The sequence below is a fragment of the Zootoca vivipara genome, chromosome 1 (genome assembly GCF_965207765.1).
Source record: "Zootoca vivipara chromosome 1, rZooViv2.hap1.1, whole genome shotgun sequence".
Classification (NCBI taxonomy): domain Eukaryota; kingdom Metazoa; phylum Chordata; class Lepidosauria; order Squamata; family Lacertidae; genus Zootoca; species Zootoca vivipara.
In genome coordinates, this window is record NC_142582.1 from 58,956,125 (window position 1) to 58,983,275 (window position 27,151).

At 43.3% G+C, this 27,151-nt stretch overlaps 2 protein-coding genes and 1 long non-coding RNA gene across 4 annotated transcripts in view; 2 read left to right on the forward strand and 1 right to left on the reverse strand.

Annotated features, from left to right (window-relative positions):
- Positions 1 to 3,092: 3,092 nt before the first annotated feature.
- Positions 3,093 to 9,577, forward strand: RPLP2 (ribosomal protein lateral stalk subunit P2). Its single transcript, XM_035122027.3, has 5 exons — positions 3,093 to 3,123; positions 4,293 to 4,416; positions 6,419 to 6,467; positions 8,582 to 8,677; positions 9,458 to 9,577. Exons 2-5 carry the CDS (start codon positions 4,294 to 4,296, stop codon positions 9,532 to 9,534), a joined length of 345 nt encoding a protein of 114 aa, XP_034977918.1. The 5' UTR covers positions 3,093 to 3,123; position 4,293; the 3' UTR covers positions 9,535 to 9,577.
- Positions 9,578 to 11,751: 2,174 nt separating this feature from the next.
- Positions 11,752 to 15,492, reverse strand: LOC132592360 (uncharacterized). The gene is made up of 3 exons (XR_015946227.1): positions 15,152 to 15,492; positions 13,765 to 13,976; positions 11,752 to 13,207 (listed from the first exon to the last, which is right to left on the reverse strand). It is a non-coding gene; the product is annotated as an uncharacterized LOC132592360 (long non-coding RNA).
- A 163-nt stretch (positions 15,493 to 15,655) lies between these two features.
- PNPLA2 (patatin like domain 2, triacylglycerol lipase) overlaps positions 15,656 to 27,151 on the forward strand; it is a 42,185-nt gene continuing 30,689 nt past the window's right edge. For both annotated transcript variants that reach the window (XM_035122019.3, XM_035122011.3), the window contains exon 1: positions 15,656 to 16,097. In XM_035122019.3, the coding sequence (XP_034977910.1) occupies positions 15,911 to 16,097 (187 nt within the window). In that variant the 5' untranslated portion in view covers positions 15,656 to 15,910. The remainder of the gene's footprint in view (positions 16,098 to 27,151) is intronic.

The window sequence follows — 27,151 nt, forward strand, 5'->3', positions numbered from 1 at the left end:
CCTTTTGGAATGAGGCACAATGGAGTCTGTGATGTCTTTATGATATATGGTTTATTTACACCTATATACAACCTGGGCCTATGATGGAGGGGTTCAAAGCATTTAACTCCAAACGGGTCTTGTTTCTCCCATTGCTGCAGTCCTGGATCCAAAAAGAAATCAAAGCATGGCTCACTGTCCCTCTGCTCAACTTGCTGCATTTAACACACCACTTACTGGAAAGAAGGGCTCACACCCATCTGCTGTCCAGCACAGAGTTATCTGCTTTGTTAATCGGTATACAAATTTAATAAATCACTGTTGTCTTCATCATCATCATTGCCCACTCCCTTCCTTTGGTTCTCCATAATGGCTCTTATTCCCGGTGATTTCCTAAGCACAGAAAAACTCCATAGGCCGGTATTTTTACACTGCTAAAACAGTGTTTGTCAGCCCTTCTTAATACTCCAAGCATTGATTAAACTCCAACAGCCACTAGACTTGGGAATTATGGGGAGGGTCTGACCATAGCTGCCAAGTTTTCCCTTTTCTCACGAGGAAGCCTATTCAGCATAAGGGAAAATCCCTTTAAAAAAGGGATAACTTGGCAGCTATGGGTCTGACACCCAGGAATTTAGGGGAGTCAAGGCACCCACAAACTCATAATACCCTTTTTTCTCCTGTGTAAACTTAGGTTGAAGAACTATCCCCAGCCCACGTTTGCAGTATGTTGTTAAACTGCCCTTTTCCAGATTATCAAAGGATGAGTGGCCCTTTAGTGATAACCTGGGTTTTCAGTGTTCTTGCTTTTTTAACTGTTCCAGTATGCATACTATTAGCTATTGATAAGTGATTCCCCTTCCCCAAGTTATGCATGACACTCTCAATTCTGTTGCACACTGAAAAATGATTGGTCACCTGGGATAGAGGTAGGGCATATGGTTTCCTCCTTCTGTTCAGTGCTTAATAAGATCTCCCTGGAGGGTATAGGGCTAAGCTCATAACAATTGTTTATGCAGCTATTTATCCTTTGGCTGTTTAACTACAGATTGTGTGTACAGATCAACTTTTCTTTTTCAGATATGGCTTATTGCTTTCAATGCAAATAAGATCATTACAGTCAAACCTCGGTTTGCGACTGCCTCTGTTTGCGACCGAATCGGTTTCCGACCACCGTGGACCCGGAAGTGTTTACATCCGGGTTCCGCAGTGCTCAGATACGCAGAAGTGATATGCATAGCGTGTGTGTGTGCAGAAGCTTACATCGGGGAGTGACCAATTCGGGGAGCGACCGGCTCCATGGAACGGATTGCGGTCGCAAACCGAGGTACCACTGTATCCAGACAAAGACAAAGATTTACACATTCTGAAACTTGTAATCCTTTTGTCCCATGAATAATTTTGAAGATGAGTGAAAATACTTTTATTTTATTGGATCATAGTGCTAGTTCTAGGAAGGAACGTTAATAAAACATGCTAACATTCCTTTAGTCAGACCTAGTTCTCAAATAATGCTAAGCCAAACCATGGCTTAGTGCAAATGTGCAAGCTCCTAGAGAGATCATTGCCACTTTGCGTCTCCTCTGGTCCTACTGTGGCTGCACTGCTGGGAGCTAAGGTTTGGTTTGGCTTGGCATGTCATTTTCAAGCTCCTGGTTTGTCTTCTCCAGACTGCGAGACAAATATTGCCAACAGTGCATTATTTGCTATGAGCTTGGCTTCCAATGGCATGCTAAGCCAAACCACGGCTTAACTCATAGTAATACAGGAGGAAAACAAGGAACAAAACAACCTTATTCTATTCTCCTGGAGCCTGCACAGTTATAGATTAATATTAAAACACAGTTTAGCTTAATTGGAAGCTGGATTAGTGTATCTCACTCCTGACTAGTGTGGCTGTAGCTTCTCATCCTTTCTCTTCTGCTGTACTTCCTTTGTGCATTGCTATTCATTGGCTGCTTTCAGAAACTGATGTTCTCCTCTGAAACTGGTCTTATCATCATCATTTTAATAGCTGTTTCTTGAGAACCATAGTAGTTCTGGATTGAAGGGTCATGAGACCAAGAAACAGGATGAAGACATGGGTGTAGAAAGGACTGGCCAAATTTACTGCTCTTTCTTGCTACAGGGGTACCTCGGGTTACAGACACTTCAGGTTACAGACGCTTCAGGTTACAGACTCCGCTAACCCAGAAATAGTACCTCAGGTTAAGAACTTTGCTTCAGGATGAGAACAGAAATTGCGCAGTGGCAGCGGGAGGCCCCATTAGCTAAAGTGGTGCCTCAAGTTAAGAACAGTTTCAGGTTAAGAACGGACATCCAGAACGAATTAAGTTCTTAACCCGAGGTACCACTGTATTTTAAATGATCGAAAGAATGGAGCAATTCCCCTGTATTCAAGTTACAACATTAGAAGCTTTTTTAGTTTGAAGAAAAGGCGACTCAAGAGGCAACATGACAGATGTATAAAATTCAGGATGCTATGGAGAAAGATGGTAGAAAAAAGATTTTCTTTGTCTCACCTAACATTAGAACTCACAGACATCCAGCGAAGCTGAATGTTGAAAGATTCAGGACAGACAAAATTAAGTACCTCTCTTTGCACACCACATAGAGTGTTAAGAGAAATTCATGGAGGGCAGGGCTATTAACACTGATTGTTATGTTCTACTTCCAGTATCAGAGGCAGTATTCTTCTGAATACCAGTCGCTGGAAACTGCAGGAGGCGAGAGTACTCTCGCACTCAGGTCCTGCTTTCTGGCTTCCCACAGGCATCTGGTTGGGCAAATCCCAGCCCTACGTGGAGATGCTGCTGACTGATCCTAGGACTTTCTGCATGCAAATCATGCTCCTTCACTGTCGCCTCTAATCCCAAAACAGCAGTCGCAGAGACCGATTCCTCCCCAAGGGCGTCGTTGGTGCCTCTGGTGACATGGCGGTTGCACACTGCAGGAAGCGTCTCACTTCCGTTTAGCGCTACGACCATAAGGGCGCCGCTAACTATGCGGTTTCTGGTTGGCTACGCCTTGCGTCCAATGAAAAACCCGGTTGTTGGAGAGTACTGGGAAGAACCCCGCGCCGTAGGCTCCTCCCTCTCCTTTTTGCTATCGCCGTCGTAGAGAGCGCACGTCCAGAGGCCCGAAGTGAGTAGGCTTGGGGGCTTCTTTTACCCCGCGCCCCCCCTTTTTGTAATGGATGCGTCCAGAACGCGCTTAGATTACATCCCCATCGCTTGACGTTGCGCGGGTTTATAAGCCGGGCAGCCCGGGTAGGCGATACCATGTGGGCCAGGGTGGAGGGGGTGACATGGCGGCCATGTGCTTCCTGATCCAGGTTAGGGAAGGCCCGGCTGGGAAGGAGAGGAGCCTGTGATCGTGGTGGCCTGTGACGAAAGGCTGCGGAGGGCATATCATACCCTAGAAATGGCGAAGGGAGTGCTTTTGAAACCTCCCGGGCAAAAAGGGCGAGTAGAGGTGGTGGGGAGCAACCCCCCATTCCGATTTAAAATAAAAGTTTAAAGGTTTCAGCAAGTGGGGTAAGATGCCTTTTTGCCCTGGTAAGCGACCGTAGTGCATTAGGTTTTCCCATTTCCGGCTTCGTCTGGCGATGGAAAGTTGAAACTTAAAATCTAAGCGGCATGGCGGCTTTGTCCAACGTGAATGTGGGAGTTTCTTAAACGAAGTCATTTTATTCCCTAAAGGAAATATTTCGCTGGATAAAAACTTAGTGTGGTTTGGACCAAAGCGAAGATGTGATGGTAGCACGTGCCTCCCGTGAGGGGGCTTATTTTTAAAAGGCCCTGAAGTGAAATCGTTTATTTTTTATTGCCCCCCCCCAATTAAATATTTAATTTGCAGGTGAGAGAACATACTGTGTGTTGTAATGTAAGAAGAGGCTGCCTTAAACCAAGTCAGGCTGTTGGTTCATCTGCCACAATATTGTCCAGTTGTGAATAGTGGTGGCACTGCCGTGTATGGTGAAGAAGTCTTGCAGCATTCACTACTAGATCCTTTTTAAAATTAAAGTAGTAATGTCAGGAATTGAACCTGGTGTTTTCGTCAGGCGAAGCATGTGCTCTAAATAGGAGTTACTTACTGGTTGCCCCCAATATGGAATACGTAAGGGTAGTTTTTAAGCATAGATATACAGTATCAAAAATTATGAGGGCAGCTGTGTATACTCCCCTGGAACTTTTGGTGTTATCATCCATTTTAAAACTCACTGGAATATCGTGTTAAACACAGGAAAAATCTGTTCAAATAAGTATCAGCCATTTTTTTAAAAAAACAACAACTTATTTTTTCTTTCCCAGAATGCGCTACGTTGCAGCTTACCTTCTTGCTGTCCTTGGGGGCAATGAGTCCCCAAGCTCAAAAGACTTAAAGAAAATTCTTGACAGTGTAGGCATTGAGACGGACGATGAACGTGTGAATAAGGTGAGTGACAGATAGGTGTGCAGTGTGGCATTAATGCCATTAATTGAAAAGAGTACACTGGACCACAAGCCCCTTATCACCCAAAGAGAGACTATGCAGAATGGAGGCTTGAAGAATGTTGTTCTTGGTTGCTGTTTCACAAGTATTCTCTGGATATTTCCTGTGCAGCTGCTTTGGGGCTAACTTTCAGTGTCCAGAATTAATTGGAGTAACACTAATGTTATACCCTGTACTGCATATCCTGTACTAATGAGACTTCCATTGGTTTGATTTTCAGTAATACTTTCCTAAGTCCTTGCAGAGTAAAATTCTCCCTTTACTGGGTGTATATGTATTTTAGCATAAATTGTTCAGGGGGCTCTTTTGACCAGAGCTTTGGGTTGGATCTAGACTAACACTAATTAAAGAGATTCTTTAACTGAGGAGAAGGAGCTATAAGATAGTACAGTAAATGTGATACTGCTTGACATTGTCCCTATATGCTGCAGTTTCTTGAATTACCACTTTCTAAGGGAAACAAGGTGGCGCTTGGGACCCAGGTGGCGCTGTGGGTTAAACCACTGAGCCTAGGGCTTGCTGATCAGAAGGTCGGCGGTTCGAATCCCTGCGACGGGGTGAGCTCCCGTTGCTTGGTCCCAGCTCCTGCCAACCTAGCAGTTCGAAAGCACATCAAAAATGCAAGTAGATAAATAGGAACCGCTACAGCGGGAAGGTAAATGGCGTTTCCATGTGGTGCTCTGGTTCGCCAGAAGCGGCTTTGTCATGCTGGCCACATGACCTGGAAGCTATACGCCGGCTCCCTCGGCCAATAATGCGAGATGAGTGTGCAACCCCAGAGTCGGTCACGACTGGACCTAATGGTCAGGGGTCCCTTTACCTTTACCTTTAAGGGAAATAAAATCCACCGTTGGCTTTATATGAGTATCTGAGCAGAAAAGTGCAGTTGTCATAATGCAGGATTTTATTTAATTTGTATACTGAAGATAACAGGGTGGTTTATAGTATAAAAATAAAAAATGAGATCACAAAATACATAGAAAACAAACCAATAACCCCCTCTCCCACAAACATATTTCAGACACCATAGATTGTGTAAGCAGCCAAAGGCCTGGTTATAGAAGGCTTGTTCTGAGGTAGAATCTCTACAGTTCAATGTTGCATCTTTCTTTGGCTTCTGGACTTCATGCCAACAGGAAGGAAGAGCAGATTGCAAGCTGCCATAGCCCAATTCTGTATTAAGATTGGGAAAACTGGCAGTCATGTAGAATTTGTACAGCATAAAAAGAAATGCAAATTAAAGTTTTCTGTCTTAAATGTTACTACCGTATGTTAAACAACCTAAATGAGCTAAGCAGCAATGAAAAAACACATTTGCTTAATGAAAAGGTATCACTTTTTAGACAGAAGGTTAATTTTAAAGTCCCAACATTTTGACTTATCTTGGTAGTTTTTCAGCCATTATTAGTAGTTTCTACCAGCCTACCCTGGTCCTTCAATCACTCCATGATAGACTTTGAAGAAATAAAGATGCTTCTGCCTTCTCAAAAGCCCAGCAAGCATAATGGGAAACTGATGATTTCCCCTACCCCACCCACCCAAGGAAATATGGGGCTTGTATAAAAACAATTCAGTTTATTCGAGTTCTTGAATCAAATGAGATTCCAGATGAACATCATGTTGTGCTTGGTAAGAGGTTATTTTATTCCCACTTGGATAGCTAATCTGCTTCACTGTAGCTAACCAAAAGTGCCCTGGGGATCACTATATTCTTTGTGCAAAGCTGCAATAACGCATCTGAGAAGATGGAAATCTCTTTCTGAGTTCAGTGTGGCACAGTGCAGTTTCCCCCGGGGCACCTCTAGGCAAGACCAATTGTATTACTATTTTTTAAAGTGTTTTGAGTTGCTTCAGTTTTGCAGTATTTTGGCCAGTTGTTAGTTCTTTAGTTCCCTGCACTAAAGAAACTTTTTTAAGGTAACACTTTTAAACTTGCTTCCCACAGGTCATTAGTGAGCTGAATGGGAAAAACATTGAAGATGTCATCTCCCAAGGTGAGTTTAAAATGGGGATGGTGTTTGAAAGGGACCACGAGTCCTGCTTTGGCACTGAAGGTGTTGGGGCTGAGAGCTCACTAATTCAGAGGCTATTTAACTATTTTGCTTACAGTAGAGAGGGTTGTTGGGAGTGAAATTACCAGTGTGTAAAGGTGCAACATGGTTCAATCTTGAAATAGTCAAGTGGCCAAACTTTAATAATTACTAAGCATAGCAAATGGCAATCCAGAGTGTTATCAATAAATATGTGTGGCATTAATGGAATATGCTGGGAAATGTAATAGGTCCATCCTAATTCCTACAGGCTCATGCTTGTGCCTGCTGGGTTTCGCTGGTGGACCACATTAATTTGGGGAAACCCTCATAAAACAGGCACTTGCTTGTTGCCTGTTTGTATAGAGGATGTTCTCAACAAATACCTGTTTAAAAAGCAGCATTGCTTTCTGGTAAAAAATATCTTGCTGGTTGAATGGGTCTCTAAAAAGAATAACAATTTGTGTCTTGCCAGTTTGCTCTATTAAAGTCTTCTGCTGCCATCTCCCTGTCCACCATGCCTCCTTCTGTGATAAAATATTGAAGCTATTTGTCCTAGTCCCAACTTCATACCCCTCTTCCATCTCTCTCAAGCTATCTTGCTTGGTGAGATGACCACCCTACCAGCCTCTCCCTGCATTTCCTGAATCCTGTCTGCCCCTCACATCTTAGCACCAATGCCCCAGCAACAACAGTACCCCACCCTGATGGTCCCTGGGCATCCTGAGGAGCATGTCAGTGTCTTGCCTCCTGAATCTTCTTGTGCTCTTTGTAGCATTCACCTTGTAGACTAGCAGTGAAGCTTTGGATCATTCCCTACCCCCCCCCCCAATTGTTAAGTCATGTCAATCAAAATTGTAAAATGCTCTGGTTTGGTCATCTCCCAACCTGATTATAGCAAGCTTCTATGTCGTTTTCCCTTGTCATTCTGCCATCCCCTCCACTCCATGTAGAACTCTATACCAAAAGCATTCTGTCTGCTTGACCTTGATACCCACTGAACTCCTCTTAAATGCCAGCGCAGTGGCATTACCTCTCTTCCTGTGAAGCCCTTCTGAACCCTCCATCCTTGTGTGGTCACCCCCCTCCTTTTTGTTTCCACTGGCAAAAAAAGGAGGGACTTGCCTTTTAGGCTCTTACGGTAGGTGCCATGTAAATTGTTGGTGCTGAATACATAGTCATAGCAACTACAATGATATGGCTGCTCCTGTTACTATAACAGCTATATCCTTGATTATCTGATGTTGGTGTGTCTAGACGCCTGCAGGAAGACTGGTACAGCAAAGTACAGGACTTGTTAATGCTTTTATGAGGCCCTTTGTATTTCTTCTAAATAAATGGTTTTTTTGTACACTTAAATTACTTCTTGGCTCTGCTGTTATGCATACTCTTCTGAGAATATGCTGAATGGTTATAAAACGTGTTTACTGTTCTGGCTCCAGGAATCCCATGTAATTGTTTAGATTTATATTCCTAGAAACAAAGAACAGGCATTTTCCCCACTGACGTGCTTGTTCTCACAAGGGAAATAGTATATTGCCAACTTCCCTGGAACTGTTGGCATTAATTGGTAGCTAGTCTTTAAATCTCTCGGGTCAATCCATCATGTAACTTCTGTAGTTGCACAGTGTACTCCTTACCACAGTTCTAAGCTTGGCCTCATGCTGCTAATGGGAACAAAACATTCCCACTGGTTACATGGGAGAAGGGCACTGAAGGACCAGTTGGCCTGGTTTATATGCAGAAACTAGGCTGATAGAATATTAAGACTTCCTTTTCTGGCACCTGGTGTGAGTTTGGTGATCAACTGAAGTTGATCACTGGTATTGTGTCAATAGCCTGTAGTGTCTGATGTATTGGGGGCCAACACCCTGAGGTGCTTGTGACAAAACTGATCTTCTAAAGTGCTAGGCAAAAGTTCATCCTTATGTTCCTCCCTTTATCAGAAATGGACTGGGGCAGGAAGGGGGGGAAGGTTGGGCAGTAGGGAACAGTGCAGAATTGGGGGTTTGTCCTCAGGTTTCTCTCTCATTGGCTTCATATACAGTTTTTCATTTTCCTTGTTAATGTCCCTCCAGGTAACAGCAAGCTTGCCAGCATGCCAGTTGGTGGGGCTGTAGCAGTTTCTGCTGGAGGTTCTGCTGCTCCTGCTGCAGGTGCTGCACCAGCAGCTGGTAAGTATAATGGATCATGAAAAGGAAGGTTGGGCAGGCAGGCATGCATCAAGCGGGAGAAGACTTCTAGAGGGGGAATCCAAAAACTTGATAATTTCACATTGAGTAGCCACAGTCCATGAGATTAACTGAACAACTTGTATGATATGAGTTGCTACTTTATGACTTGGTTGCATTTGGAAACCTTGCCCAGTTCGACATGAAAAAAGTGTCTTGGCAATTGCTCTTCCAGTTGTAAGGAAAACATTATTGCAAGGTAATGTTCTAGCTCAGACCTCAGACACATTCTCTTCAGCTATGATACTCTGATTTGGTATGGATGCTGAGACCCAGCCAATCTTCTCTGCTTTCTTTTTACATTCCTTTTTGCTTATTTGCAGTAGATAGTATTGGCATATTGTAACATGGGGCTACAAAGTGCAGTGAGACATCATATGGCCTAAATGAGTGCTGAACCTAATACAACTTGTTGATGAGCAGTGTCTGCCTTCAGCTATTTGCATCATGACTTTGTTTGGATTTTCTTCTAACTCCTGATTGGTTGACTCTCACACCTCATCTTTAAGGCAGCTGCAGTTGTAGCGGTGATGGGGACATGATTCTCTGGTTGTTTCCTGAACTACAGCTTGCATCACCCCTAGCCACTAACCATGCTGGAGGGAGTTGAACAATGTCTGAGGGCCATAGATTCCCCACCACTACTAGTATATAGAATGAGCCTATAAAAATGCTGTTTTGAGAGTTGTCGTCTAAACTGTCTATATCTACTTGTCTTTTCAGCTGAGGAGAAGAAAGAAGAAAAGAAAGAAGAGTCTGAAGAATCTGATGATGATATGGGATTTGGGCTGTTCGATTAAACTTTTGTTGAGGGCTAATCTATAATAAAACTTGGTTAAAATAGTTTTGTTGTGACGTACTTCATAAGCTTCCTTGCTTTCTGCATGTACAGTGTTCTGAATCATTTGGTAATGCTTTATAAGTGGCATCTTGTGATAAAGTTACAACTCTTGTTACTGTTTTTTTGAATTGCGGAGTGTGGTTCAAAGCAGTTTGGTATTAACATCATAAAGTGAGCAGTTGGATGCTATTTAACTGTGCTAAGAGATTAAAAATAGGTTTTTCCGAAACAAAAAAGTTTTTGCAGTACCTAAAATATTTGGAAGAGAAATAGGCTGATAAGGATGTAGGCAGAGCCTTTTATAAAAACCAGGAGCCAGCTTGTTCATGCTACACGATGCCTTAATCTGATATATGTCAGGTGTAGAGGCAGACAAGCTGATTTTGGTTTACTTTATAGAAATTTAGTAAAAAGTGTTTCAAAATATGCATCAGAATAAGCCACATTTTGAATTCAAAAGGCTTCTAAAGGGTTAAATGTTCTACAAAACTAATACTGAATTATGGTCAAATCAAGGAGCAGTATACAACCATGCAAAACCACCTCCTGGTTACCGAGACTTCACTATGTCTTACCCGTTCTGAGAAGTTTTTTGTTTTGCTTTTATTGCCATAAACTTTGCTCTTCTGTGTATGAAATACAGAGCCCCGTGTGCCATGAAATATATTTAAAATACAGGGCAGTTGAAATATATATATTTAAAATACATTTAAATTAGGGTTGCCATATTTCAAAAAGCAAAAATCTGGACACAACAGTTGAATTCTTATTTTTTTGCAAGAACTCAAAAAGGTGGGGGGGGGTTGCTATTTATTTTAGGAAAATCAGCAAAAAAACCAACCCTTCCAATATAGGCTGCCATATGCCCAGGTTTTCCCATACATTTTAACCGCTGGGAAAAAAATCCGCTTAGACACCATTTTCAACAGACTAATCCCAGCTATGTCCAGGGATTTCTGGATACTGTATATGACAGACCTATTTAAATATATTTAGAATACAGGGCAGCTGAAATCCTCCAGCAGGTTTTCCACCCCTGCTTTAAAGAGTGATGGCCATGGCAGAAAAAGCAGTCCATGTAACACATGCATTGCATACACAATATTATACTGGCCCTTTCCTCCCAAATATGAAGTAGAAAAAAATGGATATAGTAAAGTGTGATGGCCGAACCAAAGTGGCATAACCTTAAATGGATGAAAAATTCTAATTTGAACCCAGATTGGTGCCGTTTGATATCTTGTCTGTTTTGTGACCTTCATGAAGCAAAATAATTGCACTATAGTTCCTCAAGTGACAGGGAATGTAAAGTGAGCTAAATGTTTCCTGCAAGCTGCTCCAGGTAATTAAAATGCAGCAATTTTGTTAGATGTAACTTCCTAGAGCCAAATTCACTAGTAGTGCATGGACTGCATATTTTCCCACAGTCTTTCTTTAATAGGCATGGATGCACTTAACAGTGTTGCAATTTGGGTTTGTTTGCTGCAAATTAGAGTACCAGTAGATGGGTGAAGCAATGGTCTGATTTAGGAAAACTACTAACAAGGTTTTAACACCATGAAGACAAACTAGGGAAAATGGCTGGGGAGTGTTTGTGTGTCTCCTTGCTTCATCTTTAGCTTCTGGCAAGTTAAAGGCATGACTCCAATACGCCTATGAAGAATATCTACAACTAGTTACAGGCTCAAGCCTGGCTCCAAAGTTTAAGGCGCATTATGCTGGCTATGCGCTGCTTGCAGAGCCAATTGTAAACCTGCATTGATTGTATACAGTTAAGATCACAGAATCGGAGTTGGAAGCAACCCTGAGGATCATCTAGTCCAGGCATCCCCAAACTTCGGCCCTCCAGATGTTTTGGACTACAATTCCCATCTTCCCCGACCACTGGTCCTGTTAGCTAAGGATCATGGGAGTTGTAGGCCAAAACATCTGGAGGGCCGCAGTTTGGGGATGCCTGATCTAGTCCAACCCCCTGCAATGCAGGAATGTGCACCTGTCCCTTATGGGAATTAACCTGCAACCTTGGTGGTGTCAGCACCATGCTTGTGTGCAGTACCTTGGAATACGGATGTAGTTGACTTGGTCCACTCACCTAAGACGGTATTTTTTAATATATTTTTTCTTGAAGATTGTTAGGAAACGTTTGAAAGTAGCATCCAGTAACACAACATACATAACTTCGCTTCTTCCAGAATATATCTTTATTGTTTTAAATACATTTATAAAACAAAAGGAAGAAAAACAAACTACAAATAAACAGGTATACAAACAAATAATAAAAGAAACAAATAACAATATCAAAATCAGCAAAATTAATATAACATACAGTATATCATTTAACTTTATTCTTTACAAGTTTTAAAATTATTTGCATCGTTGGGTGTATAAATTATAACTTGCTTCTTTAATGCATAGGTAGTACACCATGTTACAAGAGATTATATAAAATGCAGCAATTACGTAAACAACTAGAGTGCATATGCTTGTAAAAGTGCAATGCATTGCATAAAAGGAAACTGCTGCAGTAGAGTGTACAACACGAGTTCTAAATATTGGCACAGAAACAAAAACAGGTATAAGTGCCTTGGGCAAAGTGCAAAGGCAACCCTATAATGGACTATGGACTTCTTAGCTAGTATTGAGTAAAAGCTGGCTGGTTCCTAATTCCAGTGAAGTTGGGATATTTTTGCATCGTGTTTTTAAAAGGATGGGAAAATTCTGTGACCAAACTAATGTTTTCATATGCAGGCAGCAAGCAAGCCATAGTTTACATTCCTTTCAATGGGTTTGAGACAGCAACAGGCTCTTGCTGAATAGTACAGTAGAGGTCTATTATGAGCTCTGTAAGGGACCCAGGTGGCGATGTGGGTTAAACCACAGAGTCTAGGGCTTGCTGATAAGAAGGTCGGCGGTTCGAATCCCTGCAACGGGGTGAGCTCCCGTTGCTCGGTCCCAGCTCCTGCCCACCTAGCAGTTCGAAAGCACATCAAAGTGCAAGTAGATAAATAGGGACCGCTCTGGCGGGAAGGTAAACGGCGTTTCCGTGTGCTGCTCTGGTTTGCCAGAAGCAGCTTTGTCATGCTGGCCACATGACCCGGAAGCTGTCTGCGGACAAACGCTGGCTCCCTCGGCCTATAGAGCGAGATGAGCGGCGCAACCCCAGAGTCGGACACGACTGGACCTGATGGTCAGGGGCACCTTTACCTTTACCTATTATGAGCTCTACTCACAGTGCCTGATATTCAGCCTATAAACAGGCATGTGACTTAAGGAATAATAAACTGTAAATGAAAATACATTTTAGAGAACACTGGTGTGGCTTCTGACTGAAAGAGCTGACTTTGGGAGAAATGCACATGTACCATTATTGTTTGTCCACCTCTCCCACTTGTTTCTGTAGAATATTATCACAAAGAATTTCTATTCACATTCCCTGCCCCTCCTTCTAGAGTTCAATGTCATTTCTCATATACTGTATGCTTACAAAGGTAGACCACTGCAACCGCACAACACAACCCACCTGCCATATATAGTTACCTTCATGAGTCCAAACCTTTTGTTGAAAGTATTTCAGCTGGCCTAGGTACTAGTTTCATAAATTTTCTGCTTCCACTTTCTAACTTATAGTTTGACTGAAAACAAAAGGGTGGTGAAAGTAACTGGAAAGATACTAAAACTCTATGAAGTGATCTTGGGTAGTAGGCATCTATAGGACCTTCAGGATTTTTGACAAATAATTGGTACCTTTCATAATCATAATTACTGTAGTACATAGCTGCCAAGTTTTCCCTTTTCTCGCGAGGAAGCCTATTCAGCATAAGGGAAAATCCCTTAAAAAAAGGGATAACTTGGCAGCTATGCTGTAGTATGTGGCCTCCAGTATACTAGACTACAACTCCCATCATCTGTAATGGTTTCATCTACTAAATTTCAACTTGGAATGCAACTTAAAAGGCATGTCTGCACTGCTTCCCTAACACTCATTGGCAGGACAAACAGGATTGCTGAGGAATTATTTTAATGATTTCCTCCATTCCATTTCATGCTAGCATAAAAGGAAAGGTAACAACATGTAATTAATAGATCATGTACTGATGTTGCTTAATAGCAAATGTCTCTTTAAAAGATCCCAATTAGTATAGATTATCTTAACTAGATTGCCCAGTTAAATTATCCTTTTATAACTTACCAAATCAATTGCAGTGTTCATGCTGATAATTAACAGTACTAATCTGGTGTGTAAGATCACAATGGCTTTCAGTATTCTCATTTTGGCTGTAGACTTGCCAAAGATGAAGCCTGAGGTTTCCTTCTCATTTTAGTTGATGTAGATTAAGTTGGCATTGATTTTATTTTCATTTTAATATCATTGGCCAAACTGATGTGCCATGATTGGATCCACTGTACGGAGGAAGATGCAAAATGGGAAAACATTCTTCCCACCCCTTGCTGCTAAGTGATGCAAATTTTCCAGACCAGTGTCACAAAAACAGAGCAGCCTGGAGAACATGGAAACTGGCTGTTCTCACTTTACATTAGTCCCTGAGGCCCCAATTTTAAAAAGTAATGGTTAACATTTGAAGGCCTACTTTTGAAACACAGGCAGCATGACAAGCAAACAATAAAGAAAAACAATGGGCTCTCTCTACTATTTGGACAGAACCACTAACCCAGACCTTTTCTGTCTAGTCTCTCTATACCAACAGATACACTGGGCTGGTTCACATATAATACTAAGCCAAGCATGAATAAGTGTGGGGGTCACAGTCACCCTTCATTCTAGCAATGCTGCAAATGGATATGACTACAAGCCTCATTACACTTGACCACTGGTTATGCTGGCTGATGAGTTGTAATCCAAGAACATTTGGACGGTTTAAAGACCATCAGATTTGTTGTGGTATACGTTTTTTATGAAACCAAGCCTGCTTTGCCACTTCATGCATCTGATTAAGTGGACTCTAACCCACCAAAGGATATGCTAAAATAAATCTGTTCACTTGTTGTTTAGTTGTTTAGTCGTGTCCGACTCTTTGTGACCCCATGGACCATAGCACGCCAGGCTATGGTGTTCTGTTCACTACCAAGGTGCTAATTACAAGGCATTTTTTGCGAGCTTTTTTATTTTTTTCTGCAACAGACAAGCAGAGCAATCTTGTACATGTTTACTAGTCTTAGGCCCACTGTATTTTATGACACTTCCTACCTAGTAAGTCTCACAAGCTGGAGGGAGGTAGTGGTGCAGTCGGACTTACTGGTTTAATAGCTCTCCCATTTTAGACGGTAACGTTCATTATTACTTCACCTCTTCGCAAATGCTACAGCATTTGGGGGACCATCCTACTTATTCTGCTGAGGTGGGCCCCCTAACCCTGAGAGCACCACCGGAAGATGGTCTAACTTTATTTCTCCCCAAAACCCCTTAACACCCCAATCTCAGATAAGTTTATTTGGGACTGAGCTCCGTGGGGCTCTTAAGAAAAGAAACGCAAGGGGGGGCTGAACCTCGCCCTTCAAATCCCCGATCCGCAACCTGGCAAGCACCGCAGCCTTCCCTCTGCGCACCACATACGTACCGTTTAATCTCCAGTGTGTACACGCGCCCGCGCGTCACCATAACACGCCTGAGGCAACCGCAATGCGCGAGACCTTCAAACTTGGTTTCCTGGGAAGGGCAGGATCTCTCCCAAAACAAGCTTATCTGGGTCGAAAGCTACAGCAGCGGCGCTTGCGAGGAGGGCGCCCCCCCCCCCAGATGCACGCTCCGGGCGCCCCCGCGATTGGATGCAGCCTCGGAACGCCCCCGAGCTTTCTGGGAAATACTCCCCAGCGGCGGGTTGCTGGAGCCGGTTGGCGAAGCCCACCCCCCGGTCCCAGGTTTGTGCCCGCGCCGCCCTATCCGTCCCCCGAAGCTTTCGGCGCCCTCCGACTCCGCCTTCCGAGGGGGCGTGGAGAGTGTCGCCGCCGCCTCTGCGCAGCAGCCATTAGCCGCTCGCTGGCGTCGTGGGATTGTGACCAAGCGGGGCTCCTCCCCACGGTAGGCGCGCACCCGATATAACGCTTCCCTCCCAACTGTCGGCGCTCAGGTGGAGTTTGCTGCGACTAGAGAGAAGGCGGAAGGAGCGGTTGGCTTGGCTTGGCAGCGCGGCGACCACCGGGAGAAACCCCTTCTTGCACGCCAGGCGCTGAGAAGGAGCCAAGCAGGGCGATCCACAGAAGCTGCCCAGGAGTGCCCAGCCCCGCGCCGTGAGAGCTCGCTCCGTGGTTGCCCCCCTGCCTCGCCCCGCATCCGTGAGGGCGTGTGAGGAAGAGGAGGTGGTTGTGGTTGTGAGGCGATGTACCCGCTGGGCTCCACCTGGAATATCTCCTTCGCCGGCTGCGGGTTCTTGGGGGTGTACCACATCGGGGTCGCCAGCTGCCTCCAAGAGCACGCACCTTTCTTGGTGGCGAATGCCAAGAACATTTATGGCGCCTCGGCCGGAGCCCTGACGGCTACAGCCCTGGTCACTGGAGCCTGCCTAGGTAAGCAGCCTGCCTGTGTCATCCTGTGCTTTTGGGTTCCCCTTCTGCGCCGTTGGTGGAAAGCAAAAGCAGACCACTGGGAGAGGGGCGCCTTCGTTCCTGTCAGTCTTGCTGCTTTCCCTTTTTCTGAAGGAGGAATCCAGATGACAACGTGCGCCCCCCCCCGAAACTAATGGGTGTGTGTGCTTTTTTCAGCGGCGACACACGCAGAGACCTGGGTGGGGTGGGGTGGGGGAAACACATACCGATTTTATTGACCCACAGAACGGATGACTCTCACCTTTTCTGGTTCATGTGAACCTGCCTCATGCTGAGTCAGACCTTAGTACTGCATGCAAAACATGCTCTTTTGCTGAACCATGCCCTTTTCTCTTGCTTGTTATTAATGTGTCACTTGGGTGTGGGTAGGTACAGGCTTGGATTCTGCTTCCCTTCTGTGGAGATCTCAGGGTTGTTTACAAAAACAATATAAAGCTGAAATGTGTTTTATGTTTTAAAATGAAATAAAATAAAACACTGCAGAAAAAAATTGTCTTTACCTCGTACCTAAAACAATGTTGGCACCAGCTAGGCCTCTGGGGAGCGAATTCCACAAAGGAGGCACTACCTCTGAGAAGGGTATTGCTCTCTGGTTTTCACCTGCCTTACTTTACTTGGATGGTGTGGGGCCCTGGATGATACCCTTGAAAGATGATCTCAAGGCACAGAGGTTGATATGGGAGCAGGTGTTTCTTCAGGTACCTGAGCCCTAATCTATGTAGTGCTTCAAAATGGAATGGAAGCCATGGAAGTTATTTCAATGCTAGGAAGATAAGTTTCTACCAAGCAGACCAAGGCAATAGCTTAGTAACTGTTTTTGAACTAACCAAAGGTTCTGAATTGCCTTCAAAGCAGCATGTACAATGCAACACAGTACTCAACCCCAGGGAGAGAGTGTGTGTATGTACCATATATACAGGGTGAGCCCTTTAAAAGAGGCCCCATGGATACAGAGTACACATGTTCCACGGGGCCTCTTTTAAAAGACTCACCCTGTATATACTGTATATTGTTATGAATCTGTGGGTGCAAGACACCCTACCTTCTTGGAACCAATTGTCATTGGCATCTGTCTGTCTTGAGAGACAATGGAGTGCGCATTCAGGGGTGAAGTCAGATGGGCTACCTTCTCAGTCTGATGAGTCCCATCTGCCCTGCACTTCCCTCTACAGCAGGGATCAGCAACCTAAGGCCCATGGGCCAGAAGCGACCCGCGGAGGTTGTTTGACCGGCCTGCGAGCCACCCTCAAACTGAGTTGCCCACTTGTGTGCAGCACTAAACCGGTGCAGCGCAGGGACTCACTTCCGTGGCGCCGAAAATCGCATCTGCACAGACATAGGCACCAAATATCTGCAAAAACAGATATTCACATAGTAGCATCTCAAAAGCATTTTGCCCTTCCCTGAATATTCATAGTCTTTGGGTTTCATGGATTCAAACCTATGCTTTCTACCATATCTTATAAGTGGTGTTGTTTTGTTGATCTTGATTTATTATTTGCTTATCTCTCCTGGGACCTAGAACACAATAAAGCTGCATGTCCTTTAAATTAGATCATCTGTTTTCAAGCCCTCTGTATGCACACTATCTGAAAGGGAGTGCGGTGTGCATTAGGGGGCACTAACTGTCCTTTAAAAGGATAGTTAGCATTTGTTTTTATCTTCAAAACTGTGTCTCGTGGAATTTCTCATAAAGGTTTCTTATAAAGTGGTTTTTTAAAAAAGGTTTCTAAGGCTGCAATACTGTGACTTAATTCTGAGTAAATATACTTTGAATTGGGCAGCAAGAATCCTCCTTGAAACATGAACTTAGTCTGTGCTGGACTGAAAGAAACAAGATGTGATTTGCCACCTGCCAACTCTGGACTAGGTGACTCCAAGGTCCATTCCAACCCTAAAATTATGTGATTATTTCTTCCTTGGTTGCAGGGATTTTATTTTGTGCCCTTAAGACCCCAACAGATAAAAATCTAACAGATAAAACTGAGCATTTGTTTGTTGGGAAAACCTTTCACTGCAAATTTTTTATTTGACCTACACCAACTGAAGGCCCAAAGGCTATGCCAGGGAAACAAGGAAGGGGGTGGGTCAGTTCATTTGCTGGCTCTGCCCTGGGAAGCATGCAGCCCTGAGTAGTGAATTCACTAGTACTATACTTTTGTTGGGGCTTATTCCTTGGGAATGACAGGATATCTTCATTATTCTGCATGTAGGGGCAACACAGCTTTACATAGCAGTTTGCCGCTGGCGCCGCTCGAGTGCCATATGGACGGCGGTGGGATCCCTCTGTCGCTGCTACAGCTGCAAGCAGAGGATTCCTCCACTGCTGCAGCCGCAAGCAGAGGATCCTGCCACTGTCCATATGGTGCTCTGGTGGCGCCAGCAGCAAACCGCTATGTACAATGCATACGCGGTGTTGCACGCATGCGCTGTACGCAGCGACACCGCACATGTGCCCTACATAGTGACGCAACACATGCATCATATGTAGCAATGTCACACATGCGTCTTACATGGCGGCACAAGCTGGTGGTTTGCCCCACTCCGGGTATCGGTTAGCCTTCGTTCACCCCTGGCTTTCGCCAAGGCTAATTCCTAACTATAGAATAGCTAGGAAGTTCCCTGGTTTCAGCTTTCCCCATTGCATAGTTATGGAACATTGCTTCTGATGACTTTCTTTTAGGCCATTCCTGCTAGTGGGTAGGGGTCTATTTGGGAAGATATAGGAAAGCATAATACATGTTCAGTGCAAGTGGCAATGAAATGACATAGCCTTTCATACATCATGTGAATGTTTACCATGAATGCACACTTGCCAATGAGCAGCAACCAACCTCTGCTCTTGAATGAGTCTTTCCTACATGTTTTACACATACTGTACATGCAGTTTTGCTGCTCACATCAATCTATTCATTTGCTGCCCATTCACCAATATAAATACATATATGCTTTAAAACAGGGGTGGCTTATGGCTTCATCGACCCATGACCAACCTTCTAGGAATAAAATAATAGGCCTGACCAATTTTTATTTTTAAAATTTGAAACAAATTTAGCGGGGTCTTTTGGCACCACAGCAGGAGACTCATGGGATTGGTTGCTAATTTTTGTTATGACAAATTTTGGAGGATCATGGGGCACAAATAACCGCTTGTGGGAGCTGAATGTGTTATGTGGATTGGTCAACCCTTTCCTAAAAGCTTATGGTGCATACTTAAAGCATTAAATGTGTCTTGGCTCTCAGATCTACATTATGTGGGTCTGGGGCAGGCCTTATCACAGCCAGTTCTGTTTTTCTGAAAGTATGTTGCAAATTAGATATTGTTGTAAATTGGATTTTTGGGTGCCCTCTAGTTAGCAGGCAATATAGTAAGGTATTGTTGAAGGTGTGTTGGATTTTAATTGCCTTTTAATTGTGTCACTTTATCATCAGTAAGAACAGTGTTCAAGTGGCCATTTATTTTAATCTTACTCGTAATCTTACTAGTAAGCAAAATTAGGCGAATCATTTTGTCATGGAGATTGTACCTTGTGCTGTAATTGCTGGTGATAATGAACATACTTTTGTACTTTGTTTAGTGATTAGTCATTTGAAAGTTTCCCTTTCAATTCCATTGGTACAGTAATTTAATCAGCTTTGGTGAACAAGAACAGTGTAGAGAAAGTTTTCTACCATTTTTTTTTTAGAATGCTTTAAAAAATGTGTTTGCTGCCATGGGCTCCTTCAGGAAGAAGGGCAGGATGTAAATTGTATTATTTTAGCTTTTGCCATTCTGGGGCCCTCCAGATGTTCTGAACTAGAACTTCCATCAGCTGCAGAGCAGAGCACAGAAAATAAAATAAAAATTCCTTCCAGTAGCACCTTAGAGACCAACTAAGTTTGTCATAGGTATGAGCTTTCGTGTGCATGCACACTTCTTCCGAGTTGTCCAAAACAGGGTTGTCCAAAATGCCTGGAGAGCACCTGGATGGTGCAGGCTGTTTTACACACAAGCACACACTGGTAATCTAATCTTCATTTACTCATTGCCCACCTAAGCTAGGAGCCATATATGTACAGTCATCCCATGGAATCTGGATTGAACACTTCTTTAAAAAGCAAATGGCAACTGAAACAGCCCAATGAGATTTAAAGTGTAGATATGAACTTTGTAGAGGTAGAAACGACGACAGGAACCCAGGCTTGTTTTGTTAATTAAAAATACCTTTACAGAGTGAGTGATTCTAATGAGCATCTGGAAACTTCCAGGTGTAAACTTATTAAGATGCACCCCTTGGAGTAACCAGACTTACTGGTTATGGGATATATAGTCTTGAAATGTATTTAAGGTGACGTGATATGCCTCTGAGCGCCAGTTGAACTGGAAATATTGTGTATGCATACAGTATCTGTTTTAATTGTGGCTCAGGAAAGGATATCCATAATTAAGATAGCACAAATTTCTGTTAAAACAGACACAAACAAATTTAAAGCCTCTGCTGTTCACTTTGTATTCAGTAAGGTGTACTTTATCCCTGAATACAAAGTGGGTGGGAGATAAAGCCCTGGATGTTGCTTTCAAAATCCACAAGTAGTTACAGTAATTAGGCTCTTGCCAGCTCCTTCCCAAAAATCTATCTTGCAGATTCCATACTGGTTGCATTATATGGACATAACCCTTGTTAAAACAATTTCCATTGTCACTATCTAATGGAGGAAGAACAAACTTGCATTTGCCCTTAGAAAGCTGTTTTTCTTTTTAGGGAGGTGAGTGAGAGGGCGTAGAGAGGATGTGTTCACACTCCTGTTTGCTATGCACTACCAGTTCTGGGTTTTTGATCCAGAACACAACATTAACTCAATATGTATCCTGTATTTTGTTATGAAAAGACGGGAGTGTTTGTTATGGAATACAGGAGTGCCTGGCGTGGTCTGGTCCATGGGGTCACACGACTAAACAACAACAAGAACAATTTTGTTATGAAATACCACCATTTGATGCATTGTTTCTCAAACCAGCTTCACACTGATTGGAGTCCTTAAGCCAGGCATCCCCAAACTGCGGCCCTCCAGATGTTTTGGCCTACAACTCCCATGATCCCTAGCTATCAGGACCAGTGGTCAGGGCTGATGGGAATTGTAGTCCAAAACATCTGGAGGACCGAAGTTTGGGGATGCCTGCCTTAAGCCATTCCTAATTTGTTTCTAGCCATGGTATGAACACTTTTGCATGAGACAGGGGTCACCAGCCCGGTGTCTGCAGGCGCCAAGTCACCCATGAAGGCTTCCAGTGCTGCCTGTGAGCAGGTGCCCCGACTGTAAGGAATTGTTGATCTGTTAAAGAGCAATTAATTGGTTTTCTACCAGAATAGATATGGGACGACGGTGGCGCTGTGGGTTAAACCACAGAGCCTAGGGCTTGCCGATCAGAAGGTTGGCGGTTTGAATCCCCGTGACGGGGTGAGCTCCCGTTGCTCGGTCCCAGCTCCTGCCAACCTAGCATTTCGGAAGCATGTCAAAGTGCAAGTACGGTAGATAAATAGGTACCACTCCGGCAGGAAGGTAAACGGCATTTCCGTGTGCTGCTCTGGTTCGCCAGAAGCATCTTAGTCATGCTGGCCACATGACCCGGAAGCTGTACGCCGGCTCCCTCGGCCAATAAAGCAAGATGAGCGCCACAACCCCAAAGTCGTCCACTTGTGGCTTCTGTGCCAGCTTTTGAACGCCTGCTGCAAACTTTTCTATCCTGTCAAGCCTATGCAGGGAATTAAGCGTACACCCCCCACAATGGTCTATTGATGTTTGCTTTTAATTTCTTTTTGCTTTTAACTTGTTATGTTTTTACTGTTTGGCTTTATGTTTTTATATTGCTGTTAACCACTGTGATATCTTTTTATGATACAGTGGTATGTAAATATTTTTTTAAATAAATGAAATGTTCTGTCATGCCTATGGTGAATAGTAATCTAGTGAAATTTGTACAGGTATGCATATATCTTTACAACTACGGCACCATTTCTGGGGCCTTTTTTTGTTGTGGGGTCAGGGAATTGGTCAAGCCCATGGAGGGTTAGTCACATTTTGATCTGACCCATTTAATGAAAGCCATACTCCAGCCCTGTGGGGTAGCATGTAACTGTTAGGTTTGAGGAAAGGAAAGGAAAGAGAGGAAGTGGACAGAGTGGCTGGTACAGTTTGTGGGAAGAAAGAGAATGACTGTGAAGGCGGAAGGGGGAAGGAATAGTTAGACTAAGGGAGAGGAACAGTAGAAGATTACATATAGAGATGGCCTGTCAATAGGAAATGATGTTGGTAATTGCCAGATGATTATGCCAAACCGCCTCCATGCACACCACAATTCTGTGTCTGGCTGTGCACTTGTGATCATTTTGTGGTTCATGTGCCTAAGTAATCTTCCGTCTTTTCTCGTGGACCCAGGGGATAGAAAGTTTGAGAATCTTTGAAGCAAAGGGGAAAAGCAACATTTTTCCAGGGCAAACCATGTTCTTTTAGAGGTACCATTTTATAGTATTTTCTCCCCCCCCCTCCTGGGGCCATGTATAAACGCAAGTCGCCTGGTTTGCAGTATAAGTTTCCAGCTTATTTCTTGGGTGGGTGTGCATTTGTGTTTGGAGAATTAATGAGGCCTGATTGCTGGCTGAGAGGAGACATGAAATAAAAAACAGTGCTAGAGACAGAGTGCCAAAATGTATTATCTCCAGCCTAGAGTGCTGTACAGCTGCCTCACCAAATGCCTACATCTTACCTCCATGGAAGTGTACATCACCCGGTTGGGATGTTGAACACAATCCTATACTCTGAAGTATGTGTGTGAGCCAACCCTCAAAATCATATACCCCTACTCTTAAAAAAAAAGTAGCATTCCTAGAACTTGACTCCATAGCTTTAGGGAATGATGATATCTTGGTTATCAACAAGTTATTTCCGACCTGTCATGTTGAGTTACCTTTGAGAGCAAAACGTCTGTCTCATAAGATCTAGGATAGCCTCAGTCCTGGGTTCAATTTCTTCCCACCCCACCCCTTTTTGCTGTGTGTGTGTTAGGGTCACTTTATATTAGTCCAGGTGTAGGAGCCAAAACAGGCATGGCAAAGGAGATAACTTATTTTAAACATTTCTTTTTAAAAAAAGCAATTGCTGGTAGCTCACAGTTTGGCAGGAAATAGTAGCTCTGAGTCAAGTAGTTTAGTGTCTAACCCTTTCCTCCCATGCTATTATTACAATTTTAACATGCAGGCACATTCACACAATGAAGTTGTCCTTAGCACCAACTGGGAAATAACATAGGCATCATTTGGGAATCTCTTTCCCCCATCCAACAAGTTTGATCTTGGTTGCAGGAGGAGAGTGTCATGGTCAATGCAGAAATAGCATGGGGAGAGGGTTAAACACCCCTTGCTCCTCTGCCAATCAAAACTGGAGCTTTAAATCTGTTGTGGCTTTTTGTCTATCACATTATTGTTGGCTTGGAACTAGAAGACGTGTACACACCCATGTTGACAGCTGCCAAAGCCCTCTGTGCTCTTGCTGGGAAGCTGGCAACACATTTGCAGAAGTACCAGTGATACACTGATGAGTCAGAAGAATCCCTGTTGTGATATCCCTGTTGTGATGGATCATATGTACCAGTACAGCTCAAGTATCTCCAAAAAAATGCAAGTAACTGTGTTAGCTGCTGCCAGAAAATGGTCAGCAACAAGAAGTTATTTGAGGGAATCTTACTAGCCTTCTGAAGCATCACTAATCTTTGGCACAATCAGCAAAACCATTAAAGCATGCGAGGACATTAGTGAGGATTCATGTACACACATCCTCTACTCTCTGCAGTCAAGAATTGCATATTTTGTGTGATAAAGATGTTTGACATTCTAGAGAGGTTTGCTTAGGATGATATAAGAAGGGTTTTATTAGTGTCTTCCTTAAGACCTTTGGTTCCAGCCTTGATCCAGGACTCAGTGTTGGCTACTTTGTGATCAGCTCTATGTCATCGGGTGATAAAGAAGCAAGTTTCCATGTGACTGCAGGGGAAAGAATATGGCTTGACAGGAGACCCTCCTGTAAGGGTGGTGTCAGACATGCTTTTTGCTCTGGTCTTCTGAGGCTACTCAGTAACTGTTCCCTTGGTAAGAGGGTATTGTTGGCACCTTTGAGCCCTCGAAGACATACAGTGCAGTCCTGAGTGTGTTTATTTAGAAGTAACTCCAGCTGGGTTCACTAAGGTTTGTTCCCTAGCAAGAGTGCTAGGGAATCCTTAATCAAGGATCTTTGTTTGTATAGAATGTTACCTCTAATGTGCCCTGTTGTATATGAGCAGATCATATAGTTCAACCTTGTATAAGATCAGTGTTTCATTTGCAAGCAATGTGTGTTAACTCCGCTTGAGTTTTAGAAATATTGACAAATGGAGATGAGAGAGTGAGAGCAACAAACTTGTAGTAAAGCACTAAGACAAGGATGGGCAACCTGTCGCCCTCCAGATATTGCTCTACTACCAATTCCCATCACCTCTGACCATCGGCTATGCCGATACGACTCCAACAGTGTCTTGATATTCCTCATCTGTGCACTAAGATATCAAGGAGTCCTGTGGTTTGCACTGTGATGTGAACACTGTTCTCGTGTATTTGTAGCTACGGAGGAATCTTCCCTAGGTCATATTCTGATGGCTATTAAATGTCTAATTTTATTTTTTGATATCTCCTGTAGCATATAATAATTTGTTCCTTGGGGCATCTTCATGTGTTTGGCCCTAGACCTGTTCATTACTGTCCGCCCTGCAGGAAGCATTGACATAGTGAATATTAATTTAGATATACAGTAAATGAATGTTGTTGTTGTTGTTTAGTCGTTTAGTCGTGTCCGACTCTTCGTGACCCCATGGAACATAGCACGCCAGGCACTCCTGTCTTGCACTGTCTCCCGCAGTTGTCCATGGACAAAGACAACAGTAAATGAATACAGCACATATATTGTCTTTCCAACAAAAATGGTCCCCAAGCTGTTTTTCTAGCAAGGTAAAACCAACATAATAGTACCAACTAATAGCAGCATTCAATGGTAAAACATATTGAGCCAAAAAATCATTAGCACCCTATAAATCCTGTCTGAAAAGTATTCCTCTTAATAACTTTATGGGTGTGGATTGTCTTTTGTAAGCTTTTGTTATTCTATGCAGATAGCATGCATTCCTAGGTTGTAGGCGTTGTCTGTTCTTGTCACAAGTTTTCCCTCAAACTCATGCCTGAGAGAAGTGCTGTTTACAGTACATAATGTTAGGAACGGCTGTGCTTCATGTTCTGGTAGTCAGATAAAGGAGATGGTCATGTGATTTCAGAAAAACGGCAATTGGCACAGGTCAGCTGCTAATCTCCTTTCAGAGCCCTTAGGGGGTTAAGGGTATATCAGGTGCAAGCTGGCTACTACTAAATTTGTTATTCAATCATTTAAACATAATGTAACTACTTTGAGTCATACTAAGTCTCATACCTCTCTCTTTAAGAAAGTGATGGTAACTCCTTTTTATGAGTGGGTGATCAGGCAGCAACAGCATAACTTGGGGGGGATTAAGGAGCCATCCTATTGAACTCTAACCTACTTAATTAGTAGATCTTACAACTTATATTTCATAGAATCATAGAGTTGGAAGGGACTCCCAAGAGTCATCTAGTCCCCCTACAATGCAGGAATCTAAGCTAAAACATCCATAACAGATGGCCATCCAACCTCGGCTTAAAAACGTCCAGGGAAGGAGAGTCCACAACCTCCCATGGAAGACCATTTCACTGTTGAACAGCTCTTACTGTCAGATAGTTTTTCCTGATGTTCAGAAACTCCTTTCTTGTAACTTGAAGCCAGGAACATGATCGCTAGATGATGAGCCTTCTCGTTATTTCCCTGTAACTCTACCAATGCTTCAGAAGGCTCTAGATGTTTGAAGCCTCTTAGGAGTTTTCTGATGGTGGGGCACATCATTTCTCACTTTCTAAAGAGCCACCTTGTAGCTGGCAATTAGTCCTGTCAATTTGTCAATAGAGTATAAAGAGAAAGAGAGAAGAATGAAATTCAGCCGCAGTTGTGCACCTATCCAGGCTGCCTTTGTTACTTGTTTTACTCAGTATGGACGTAACTTGCTTCAGGAAATGGGAGGCATTGTATAGGCTTTCTTGCTTCCGAGATTTGGATTCTGTGATAAGGCATCAGTACTAGAACTTTGCTAAATGATTCTGGTTACAGGTAGGTAGCCGTGTTGGTCTGGGTCGAAGTAAAATAAAAAAATTCCTTCAGTAGCACCTTAAAGACCAACTAAGTTTTTATTTTGGTATGAGCTTTCGTGTGCATGCACACTGAAGAAGTATCCGAAGAAGTGTGCATGCACACGAAAGCTCATACCAAAATAAAAACTTAGTTGGTCTTTAAGGTGCTACTGAAGGAATTTTTTTATTTTACTTTGCTAAATGAGTTTCCCTAATTGAGTTTTAATACCTCCTCCAATCTCTTACCACACTGAGCTGTTAAGGACCAGATGCTCTGAACCCCGTATAAGGGTCAGTTGGGTGGAAGCATCAGCTTGTATAGAACACAACTGCCTGAACTGTGGTGCACTGGGGTTAATTGTTGGTCTTGTTTTGTTATGTCTACACTGGCTACCAGTTTTGTTTCTGGGCTCAATTCAAACTGTTCTTGTTGCCACCGTTAGAATAGGAAACCTACTTTAAAAAAAATGTACCAGTAATTGAATTTTTTGTCCACGGCTGTATTTTGTGCGCCTGCATGATTGCAGTATGCAAGCAGCCATAATCTCTGGGCGTTATTTAGTTAGAGGACCCTACCTTAATGAGACTCCCTTGCAAATTCTTGTTTGTGTACAATGCAAACCTGAATTGTGCAACTACTCTTCCAAAAACAGACTTGTGGAAAGCTGAAGGAATCCATGGGTAGTCTGCTGATGAGAAAACTCCACTTCTACCACCAGATATTGCAGCACCAAGACTCCCTTGAGAATGGAGTATGCCAAT

What these genes read in the sequence shown, in the direction of transcription:
- RPLP2 (XM_035122027.3), top strand. Translation starts at nt 4,294, where the DNA reads ATGCGCTACGTTGCAGCTTACCTTCTTGCTGTCCTTGGGGGCAATGAG. An exon ending in TGAAGATGTCATCTCCCAAG is followed by an intron (nt 6,468 to 8,581) that starts GTGAGTTTAAAA and finishes ATGTCCCTCCAG; the next exon opens with GTAACAGCAAGCTTGCCAGC. An exon ending in AGGTGCTGCACCAGCAGCTG is followed by an intron (nt 8,678 to 9,457) that starts GTAAGTATAATG and finishes TTGTCTTTTCAG; the next exon opens with CTGAGGAGAAGAAAGAAGAA.